This window comes from Triticum urartu, chromosome 5A, assembly GCF_056163025.1.
Source record: "Triticum urartu cultivar PI428250 chromosome 5A, HENAU_Tu73, whole genome shotgun sequence".
Taxonomy (NCBI): domain Eukaryota; kingdom Viridiplantae; phylum Streptophyta; class Magnoliopsida; order Poales; family Poaceae; genus Triticum; species Triticum urartu.
This window is the reverse complement of record NC_141877.1, coordinates 639,349,883-639,360,859: the sequence shown is the minus strand read 5'-3', so window position 1 is coordinate 639,360,859 and position 10,977 is coordinate 639,349,883. Positions and strand designations below refer to the sequence as shown.

Genomic DNA, 10,977 nt, shown 5'->3' with positions numbered 1-10,977 from the left:
CTTGCATTCATGAATGACCTATAACCGTCACATGAAACACTAGCACTAGTCATCAAAACGATTGTCTCATTCGATTATCATGAATTTTGGTTTATAAGTGCCTACCAATCACATGTTGGAATTGACTAAGGTTTGACCTAAATTAAGAACCTCACATTACTAAGGCTTTAATCCACACACCTCGTGTGTATAAATCTATGTATCTATGTCTATATTAATATCTACATCTACATCTATATCTATCTATGGCTATATTTATATCTATACCAATATATAAAAAGACACAAAGAGGCATGTCCGAATAATCTTGACCGTCAAACAAGGTCAATCCAACAACCTAGACTGCTCCAATGACGAGCGCTCAACATGTTTAGCGTGCCATTAATATCATACCAAATAAAAATGTTAGAATTAATCACATAATTAACATGCAAGACGATATCTACTACCTGATATCCACACGCAGTTAATATACTGCCTAATATCAATATGCATTGCACGTACACATTTATTGATATGTATAGATCACACAGTCCCATTAATTGACACCCCTAGCAATATTCCTAGTGCCAAATTTAACATTTCATTACCAGTAAAAAATCAACGATGGCAACAATTTTGGAACGTATGGCATCCAACCACCAACCAACACAAATCCTATTTAGAACAAAAGATCCCACCACCATATTGATTCCAAGTGGTGATAAAGCACACTCTTTGATCTCACAAAGCAGAAGACACAGACAACTAGGCAAAAATGAAATGTTGCAAAAGGTGATTACATGCACGCATAACATACCACTAATGCAACTATCATTGACAAAAGTTGAACTAGGAGTAGCACATAATAGAAGCAGTAAATAAATCCAGCAAAAATGGCACCATGCATGGCTTGGCTTTCACACATTCTTTTCCCAAAAGAAAGATGAAATAAATCTCATTCTCATGGCTCCCACATTTTAAAGGCCGATCCCAAAACCATACCCGGCTTGCCTCTGGCCCCACCGCAGCGCCACAGTGACCTCACTGCCCCTGGGTCCACAGCCACCCGGGCCCACGTGTCATTGGGCGAAGGCAACGGGCTGACCAGTAACGGCAGAACCCTGCTGCGCCTCTACAAAATGCTAACCCCACACGGCAAAGCGTACCCACGCCGGACGCTCCCCTGCCCCCCAAACCAATCTCCCGTGGAGTCAGCCGCGCATGTAAGCGGCCGGAGAAGAATCCCAACCTCCCAAGCGACTCTGCCCCATCGTGGTCGTCAGCAGCAGCAGCAGCTAGAGCCGTGGCGATGGCGGCGGCGGCGGTGGGGAGGAGGCTGCTGCTGCAGTCGGAGACGCCGCGGCGCCAGCAGCAGCAGGCGGCGCCGTCGCCGTGGAGCGCGGGGTACCTCAACACGTGGCTGTCGCAGCGCACGCCCGTCTTCGGCCTCCGCCTCTGGGTGCTCATGGGCATCGCCGTCGGCGCCGCCATCGTGCTCGTGCTCCTGCTGCTCTTCCTCTGCCTCTCGCGCCGCCGCCGGGGCCGCCGCGCGGCCAATCTCTACCACCCCGCCGACGCCAAGCCCCTCAAGCAGCAGCAGCACCTGCAGCACCAGCACGCGCCCACGCCGGCCAAGGACATCCAGGAGATCGTGCGCCGGCAGCAGCACCAGCAGCCGGCGCCGACCCCGCTGCCGCAGCCCGCCGCGGCGCAGATGGCCAAGGCGGAGCCGCCGCCGCCGCAGACGCAGACGCTGCAGCAGCAGAGGGCGCAGCTCCCGGCGATGCCCGCGGGGTCCAAGCGCTCCACGGCGGCCAGCGGCCTGTCGGCCACCACGAGCGGCGGGAGCGAGCGGGACCTGGCCACGCCGAGGAGCGCCGGGAGCGGCGCGATGGGGCCGGAGGTGTCGCACCTCGGGTGGGGCCACTGGTTCACGCTCCGGGAGCTGGAGGAAGCCACCGACGGGCTCGCCGAGGAGAATGTGATCGGCGAGGGGGGCTACGGGATTGTCTACAGAGGCACGCTGCAAGATTCCACCATCATTGCCGTCAAGAATCTGCTCAATAATAGGTAACCTCGTGACCTCATATCCCGAAAGTTTCTGCGTGTTTATCTCCTTTGAGCTGTTCGATTTGAATTGAAACATAAATCCCCTACGCTTTGATGCTCAAATGAATCCCCTACAATTTCTGTGTTTTGGTCTCCCCTCATAAAAATGAATCCATCGGCCAGAGTGAATTCCTCTTGCTGCGTGATTTGATTTGGGGGAAAACAAATCTTTGAAGCAAATACCCATCCACTGTCTTTTGCCTTGATCTTGTTCCTGTTTTTTCATGAAATTGTTGTGCTTTACCGATGAACTGTTGGATTGTGGGGCTCAATAAAAATTTTCAAATCACCGGTCCGGCATCATTCACTCTCTTTCCGTGTGCCCATCCGCATTCGATTCTCCGCGGTTTCCGTGACGCATTTTAAACACTGCGCACATTTCTAGGATTCGAAGGCTGTTCCATTTCTCACCCCGTCCCATACTCTGATAAAAATATCCGTTTCTCCCCCCATACTCTGATGTCCACATCCCTGCTTTTGCATCAGGGGCCAGGCTGAAAAGGAGTTCAAGGTGGAGGTCGAAACGATCGGCCGTGTCCGGCACAAGAACCTCGTCAGGCTGCTCGGCTACTGCGTGGAGGGTGCCTACAGGTAAAATGCATTTGCAATCTCTTCCTCAATTTGTGAACCAGTTTCCGAATTTCTCTTCTAATGTGGTTGAACTTAACAGGATGCTTGTCTACGAGTATGTCGACAACGGCAATCTCGATCAGTGGCTTCATGGCGAGATTGGGGAAGAGAGCCCATTGACCTGGGATATGAGGATGAACATAATTATCGGAACCGCTAAAGGGTCATGCTTCTTCACTGTTATTTCACCTTACTAAATGGGTTTGCCAAGTGCTATTTCTTGGACTATAATCTTCCTCATCATTCTATAGTTTAGCTCCATCTGTATATACGGTGGTTACTGTGTGTTGCTAGGCTGTGACTGAAGAAATAAACCAAATATAGGTCATTAGCATTTTAGTTTCTTGGAAGACAAAGGTGCTAGCTGGCATGTTTAGGTCTGTTCTGTTACGAGACATGCGTCTCGGTTAGGATGATGGAGCCGAGTTCTGGTGAGATTCGCTGTCCCAAGGAATTCAGATGCTTCACTCACAAGTTTTGTTAGGACCTATTTCTTGACATGCACATATTCCCTTTTAAGAGTTTAGAGAAAGAGACAACTGATTGCAACCTATGTTTCACAGATATGTAAAAATTATGGTACTAGCGTTTCATTTTACTTCTGAAAACAATTTGAATTTCATACCCATTTAAATAGGAGAAAAAGGTCTTTAGCTTCTGAGACATGGCATGTGCTTATCTTGCATGCCTCCTTCCCTTTGCTTTCCCGCTGCCAGCTTTATTTTAGACAGGGCACCCGGTTTGAGATAGTTTGAGGTTCTCCCTCTAGCACTCTAATGTAGTAGTATTTGTTAATATTTTGTTTAGCTTGCGTATGTTTGTAGAATAGAACATTGTGATTCTGTTTAGCGGTCAAAGCCTGAACTGAAGCATCATGTGCACTCGCAAGCACTCTAGCTGTTATATTCTTTGCCTGGAAGTAATATTGCCGGTGGTTTGCTTAAACAACCTCAACAGCTCTCTTCAATGCTGGATGTGATAGTTAAATTCGTTACCTCTGACACCCGATTTTGCTTGCCCAGGCTGGCCTATCTTCACGAAGGGCTGGAACCGAAGGTTGTCCACCGCGACGTCAAATCTAGCAATATTCTCATCGACAAGCAGTGGAATGCTAAAGTATCGGATTTTGGGCTTGCAAAATTGCTGTGCTCGGAGGAAAGCTATGTTACCACCCGTGTTATGGGAACCTTTGGGTTAGTGTCGATAGTCTTTTAGTGCTCGGTGATGCAGAAAAGGTTGTATATCTTGTTATGACTGAACCTTTTGCTTTATGTTGCAGCTATGTGGCGCCTGAATACGCCAGCACCGGAATGTTAACTGAGAGGAGCGATGTGTATAGCTTTGGCGTTCTTTTGATGGAGATCATAACTGGTAGATCTCCTGTAGATTATACTAGGTCAGCTGGAGAGGTAAGCTTTTTTTTTAGCCCATTTCTATTAGTTTCTTTTCAGAACTGTGGAGGCGGCCCGATGAAGCTAAATTCTTGTATTTTCCAGGTGAACTTGATCGAGTGGCTGAAGAACATGGTGGCTGAGAGGAAAGCAGAGGAAGTGGTCGACCCCAAGCTCCCCGAGAGGCCTTCCCCGAAAACCCTGAAGCGGGCTCTTCTGGTCGCCCTTCGCTGCGTCGACCCCGATGGCCATAAGCGGCCTAAAATGGGGCATGTGATCCACATGCTGGAGATGGAGGACCTAAACCCCCGCGACGTATGTTTCTTCCTACTATCTCGGCAACCTTGCTATAATCTTTCATTCGCTCAACATCAGTGCTCAGTTACTCACATTGTCAACTGCAACGAATGAAATGTGCAGGACAGGAAGCCCCGAAGGGATGCGGCAACTGACAGATCCAGCTCGATGGAGGATGGGAGCCTGAGCAAGCGCGAGAACCAACGGTACAGATGATGATGGGAAGGACAGAAGAACGACGATGCCGAGCCGCCGGGACATGATCTGAGTTTGTCCGGATGGACTGCCTCTTGCTAGATATGTACGTACGTATGGTACCATTAATTAACCAAGCATGTGGTGATTGCATTATTTTTTGGCCCCTGATTGGATCTCATAGTACTTATGATACATAACCAACTCAACCCCCCTCCTTGCTCTTGATTGTATTATATGTGCGAGCATCGTTCTATGACAGTTCTTGATATACTCACTTGTTGAACCGCACAAGTGCAGGCTGATGGTGTTCTCCTCTGACTTGTGACTTGTGACTAACACCCCCAGCTGACGCTCATGGCAGTCTTAATGATAACCCACTAGCTAATTGCAAGTGTTGCTTTGTTTTTGTGCCCTCTGCTACTGCTGATCTAGCAGCACTTGGTCTTATGATTCCTGGCACTGGAAGATGAGGCAGTGATCATGCCTCCTTGTTCTTGCTGCTGGCTGCACGTGAGGTCACATGCCATTTGCACCATGCACACTCTCTGATGAAGATAGATGCTGACAAAGCCATTGTTGTTTATCATCATCGCCATTGGTTTGGCTGAATGCTCTTTTTGGCCGTCCACTGTACCGCATCTGGCGACTCAGTAAAAACAGCATCTGGGCCAGTCCTTGTCGGCTTCGTCCTGTCCTGATGACCTGATCGTGTACCGTGTTCATCTCTACTAGCAGGAGTACCTTTTTTCCATCCAGTTTATGGGATAGGAGTTCTATTTTCCTGCCGGTCAACAGCTTAGGTGTAGCTTGTTGCTTTGTAAGGACTGACTACATGTCAGTCGACTGAAAATAAATTAAATTTTGGTTCAGTCGATTGGCCCCTGGGCATGTGTTGGCTCCCTGCCACAGCTACGTACGACATACAGATTAGCAATTTGATTGAAATTAGGCAGCATGCAGGTGCACTAATCTACTCCCTCCGTTCCTAAATATAAGTCATTTTAGAGATTTCAATAGTCTACATATGAAGCAAAATGAATGAATCTACACTTTAAAATACGTTTATATTCATTCTTATGTAGTCCCTATTGAAATATCTAAACAGACTTATATTTAGAAACGAAGGAAGTAGCAGCCAACAACGCCCAGCAATGACATCGGGCCCAAACTGCAAGTAGAGAACATCCACGAAGCGCTAGAAATCGTCAAACGAGGCCATTGACTCAACCACAAAGAGACGTGTTGCCGCACTGCAATATCTAGTTGAGGCAGCGCCCAATGAGTAAGGACCAATGCATGTCAGACTTACACACAGGTTGTGCGTTTACATAATGACAACATAAAAAAATCTGTTTAGAAAAAAATATGCACTTTTCTACATATAACTTGCGCTTTCTTATAATGACATAATTAGCACACAATTTATATAGAACTTGCGTTTTTTTTTAATAATATGCAATAATAATTGTGGAATTTTCACAACAAAGAAGTTTCCTAAGAAGAAATGAATCAGTGGCATTAGTATTACCCTTCAAGAAAAAAAATTCAAATAATGAAGTTTTCTAAGAAAGAAAGAATTAGTGGCATAGGTACCCTTTAAGAAGAAAAAATGATAACAAAATTTGCACAAGGTTTGCACAGAATTTGCACTATTTTATAATATACACAATGATGACAACAAGATGACCGATGAATAGCACTCTCACACATATTTGCATGCAATGGTTTGTGGCTATATGTACAATCTCACAGATGTATATTTATTTTTATACATGTGCGATCTCACCGATGAATAGCACTCTCACACATATTTATTGTTATACATACATATATATATGGAAAACTTATTATTACTATGCAAAACTGAGCATATTATAGTGAGATTTCCACAAAAAAAGTGATTTCTAAAAGTAACGGATTAGTGGCACCGATATTACCCATACACAAGAAAAGTAATGAAAAGTAAAGCAAAATCAAAAAATGAAAAAAAACTAAAAAAGAGTTTTCTATGGAAGAATTAATTCATGGCATTGGTATTACCATTTCACAAAAAAAAACTAAAACAAATCATAATAATGAAGTTCTCTAAGTAATAATGAAACCCTTTATGAAGAAAGAAAACGAGAAAGAAAAAAACTTTCAAAACTTGCACACAATTTGCACTAAAGTTGCACTTTACGAAAATATGCAAAGAATAAGCATATAATAGTAATTTTTTTCATATTCTACTATAATTTACACATAGTGTAACTAAAATAATGTATTTCCTTTAAGAAGAAGACAAAAAACTTGCGCACAACTTGGCACGGAATTGCGGTTTTATCGTAATATGCAAAACAATCATATAATCATGCAAGTTTGGCACATATGATATGACATTTGTTTGTATATAATTACATTTAGCCAAAAATCGACAAAAAACAAAAACTACCACAAAATTGCCTAACTAGTAGTTCCTAGAAGCACATCTGGACATGAGCTAGCTTCGCATGTTGGCTGAAAAACTACCTGCATGCCCGTGCATATGGGACTACACATAAAACAAACAATGATAGAAAATTGCACACGGTTGGCACAGAAATTGCACTGTTTCATGATATGCAAAAATAAGCATACACTACTGGAATCAGCTTCTTTGCCGTCCGCCATGGCGGACGGCAAATGCATGGATCACGGACGGCAAACTTCTTTGCCGTCCGCCAACAGACGGCAAACTCTCCGTTTGAACACGTGCCAGCAAAGTCCTTCTTTGCCGTCCGCTTCCTGGAAACGGACGGCAAAGGGTTGTGCCGTCCGCCGTTGGTGGCCAGCAGACGGCAAAGACCGTTGACGACAGTGAGGTGGGGTGAGATCCGTTAGGGGTTAACGGCGTGCTTTGCCATCAGCCAGCGGACGACAAAGTGCTCAAACATGCCAGTCCCAGGAATCACAGGTAGCTGCCACGTGGCATGTTTGCCGTCAGCTAGCGGAGGGCGGCGGTGGTGGCTGTGTTTGTCGGGGAGGAGAGAGGGAGAGAAACAGAGAGATGGAGGGCGGGGTGGGGATCGGCCGCTAGTTAGGTTAGTTCTTTGCCGTCCGCCCCACCTTTGCCGTCCGCTTTGTTTGTCTTTGCCATCCGCTAGCAGACGACAAAGAGGAGGGCCGTTAAGTTTTTTTAATCAGCTCGTTAGTGGGGACCACCTCTATCTTTGTCGTCTGCGAGCTGACGGCAAAGATTCGGACAACAAATAATTGGCTGATGGCAAAGACCTTCTTTGCCATCAGCCAGTTCTTACCGTCCGTTTTCTATAAGCAGACGGCAAAGACCTTCTTTGCCGTCAGCCAGCGGACGGCAAAGAATTGGCTGACGACAAATAAGCTAATTCCAGTAGTGATATAATAATGGAATTTTTAGACAATGGTATGAATCGCACACACATTACATTAAAATTGAGCGAGTGTTTATCCTTGTTATGAGGGCAATTATTTGATAGGTGCTTAGTTTTTTACAGCCTGGCTTGGACCCTAAAAACAAAAAACAAAATAAAAAATATACTAGTGGAATGAGAATGGTATTGCCTCTAAAGAAATAAAAGAAAAACATAATCAAAATCAAAACAATAAAGTTTTCTATGGAAGAATGAAACCCTTTAAGAAGAAAGAAAGTGAAAAAAACTAAAACAAAATAAAATAATAAAGTTTGCACTGAAATTGCACTTTTAGTAATATGGAAAGAACGAACATATAATATTGCAATTTTGCACTCTACTATAATTTACACACATGTTGTATAGTACTTGTGTGTATACTTATTTAAACACACACAAAATAACATTTTCTAAAAAAGAATGAAGTAGTGGCATTGGTACCACCCTTTAGGAAGAAATGAATGAAAATAATAAATCATGGTAAATTTGCACATAATTTACACATAAATTGCACTTTTTGTAGCTATGCAAGAACTAACATATACTAGTAGAATTTACATAAAAAATAGGTTTCAAAGAAGGAATGAATTAGTGTCATTGGTATTACCCTTAAATAAGAGAGGAAGTGAAATAATAACTTAAAACTAAAATTTTGTCAAGATCAGTACAAAAATTGCAGTTTTTATAATATGTAAGAAGAAACATATAGTAGTGAAATTTCCATACTCTAATATAATGTATACATGTAGTACTTGTGTGCATATATTTACACACACTCAACATCCAAAAAACGTATAAAGAAGAAAAACTAAAAAAAGCTAAAACACACAAAGATCTGGAATAAAAAATAAAGAAAAAATACCCACAAAAGAAAGAATGAATATATGGCATTGGTATTACCATTTAAGAACAAAGAAAATGGGAAAAAAATAATCTAAAACAAACACTGACAAAACTTGCGTGAAATATACATAAAAAATGTGCTTTTTAAAAATATACAAGAATAAGCATATAAAGGTGGAACTTTTGCAAAAACAAAATCTAAGAACAAATGAATAGTGGCACATAATAGTGCATCTTTCACAGAATTACAATTTACACACACATTATACATTACTTACGTGTATATATTTTATATTCGCCCAACATTCAAAATATACCCATAAAAACCGACAAAAAACAAAAGTAAAAACACACGCAAACAACCTAATAAGAAAACATGTAACAGACTTCAGCCTACCAAGAAATCGACTGACCCAAAATAGGGGTCAATCAAAAAACGTCCAGCCCAATACAGGACACAGCACACAGCAAGAAAAAAAACAACTAGCACGAATCTTGGAGCAGCAATCAACAGTCAAAAAAATCGACGGACCCAAAACTTGAAACTCAGTTAGCTGATATGTATCTAAAGTGTGCTTTGTAAGTGTAGATGATGGAAGAATGAATGGTGGCTGGGACCTTGCGTTTCCTTGTTAAATTAGGGACGGTTGATCGCTGACAGAGATGATAAGCTGGCAGCAGCAGCCGGTGATGATCGGCGTGGCCGGCCACGCGAGTGGCTGAGCTGTTGCCGCACCGTTGCTGCCCTGTTATTGGGTTTCTTGAGTTTTGACGTCCCTTTGGTTGATCATCAACGGCTAGCTCTGTGCTGTGCTGTGTGTGAGCTGCCGAGCACTGCAGTCGTGCATTCACTCAGAGAAGTATGAGTATAAAATTATTGTGTGGTGTGTGCGGAAGCAAGCGTCCAAGAAAACGGCTTGGAGGGATATGAGTGACCTGGCCTGCCCTGACCGGGTCGAGAAGGGAAGAGACAAAAGAGATGGCTGGCAGAGACAGAACATGGAAGGGCAACACTGGGTCTGGGTGGACTGTCAGTCCCTAGCCATTTGGGTTTCCAATAATTTCCGCCGTTTTGGACACGACCCGACCCTGTTGGCATCGTCTTGCTGCTGAAACGACCACCTTGTGACGCCCGGGGAGGTGTTTAGTAAAATAAATCGAGTTTTTTTATCACAAATATTTATTTTTACAGAAGGGATGCCTAATTAAGCGTTCATCCTATACAAATAAGTACTTCTTCCGTTCCAAATTACTCGTGATGGTTTTAGTTCAAAATATTTAAATGATTTGGAACGAAGAGAGTATGAGAATAAAAACCTAATTTATTTTTCTAAACATCTTTCCTAAACACCTTGCATTGTACTAGAAAAGGCCTGAGCCGTCCTCTGCCTGCCGACACGATTACGCGTGCGCGTGTAAAACTGCAGGTGGCCGAGAGAGACCACCCGGAACCGTCAGTCAATCAGTCTCATGGATTGGCGCGAGCTGGATCCTCCTCCTCCGCCGGGGACTGACGGCGACGGCGGCAGCGCCACATGGAAGTGGAACCTGTCTGGGCTGGGCTGGCTGGAGGATGTGGATGCGGAGCCTCCTGGCAGCTAGCTATAAGCTACGCGTTCGCCCGGTCCTGCCTTAACCCGCGTCCGGCTCGCGGCTACATTCCACCACCACCACCACCCATGCCAGTCTGCCCGTCGCGTCGGCCGGGGCTCACGTTGGCGCTCGCTCCCCCGGGTGGCTTGACGGCCGGCTCCGGCGAGACGGCGACGGAGCGAGCGTCGGCAGACACGCACAGCAGCAGCAGCAGCAGCACGGTTCACGCGGCTGTCCGTCCGCCTAGCTGGAGCGCGCGCCCTGCATGTCCCTGTCCCACCCGACAGCGACCCCGCGCGCCCTCCCTCCCGGACCAACCGGTACCGCCATTCGCAACAGATAAATACGCGGGACAAAACGGCCGCGTCGCCGTCTCGTCTTCTCCTCACGGGAGAGAACGCGGGCGGCGGACACGGAAGCGCCATCACCAATGATTGACGACGATGCTGATGCAATCCGACACGCGAATGATGCTAGATGCATGGGATAATCACGATGACCACCGGAAAAGCTGGTTCAGCGACCGA

General features: G+C 44.9%; 1 protein-coding gene across 1 annotated transcript; it reads left to right on the top strand.

Moving 5' to 3' along the window:
- The first annotated feature begins 1,135 nt into the window (after positions 1-1,135).
- Positions 1,136-4,890, top strand: LOC125511308 (putative serine/threonine-protein kinase At1g01540). Its single transcript, XM_048676645.2, has 7 exons — positions 1,136-2,052; positions 2,578-2,682; positions 2,762-2,884; positions 3,744-3,914; positions 4,001-4,130; positions 4,218-4,427; positions 4,533-4,890. Exons 1-7 carry the CDS (start codon positions 1,292-1,294, stop codon positions 4,623-4,625), a joined length of 1,593 nt encoding a protein of 530 aa, XP_048532602.1. The 5' UTR covers positions 1,136-1,291; the 3' UTR covers positions 4,626-4,890.
- The last annotated feature ends 6,087 nt before the right edge of the window (positions 4,891-10,977 follow it).

What these genes read in the sequence shown, in the direction of transcription:
- LOC125511308 (XM_048676645.2), top strand. Translation starts at nt 1,292, where the DNA reads ATGGCGGCGGCGGCGGTGGGGAGGAGGCTGCTGCTGCAGTCGGAGACG. An exon ending in TGCGTGGAGGGTGCCTACAG is followed by an intron (nt 2,683 to 2,761) that starts GTAAAATGCATT and finishes TGAACTTAACAG; the next exon opens with GATGCTTGTCTACGAGTATG. An exon ending in CGTGTTATGGGAACCTTTGG is followed by an intron (nt 3,915 to 4,000) that starts GTTAGTGTCGAT and finishes TTTATGTTGCAG; the next exon opens with CTATGTGGCGCCTGAATACG.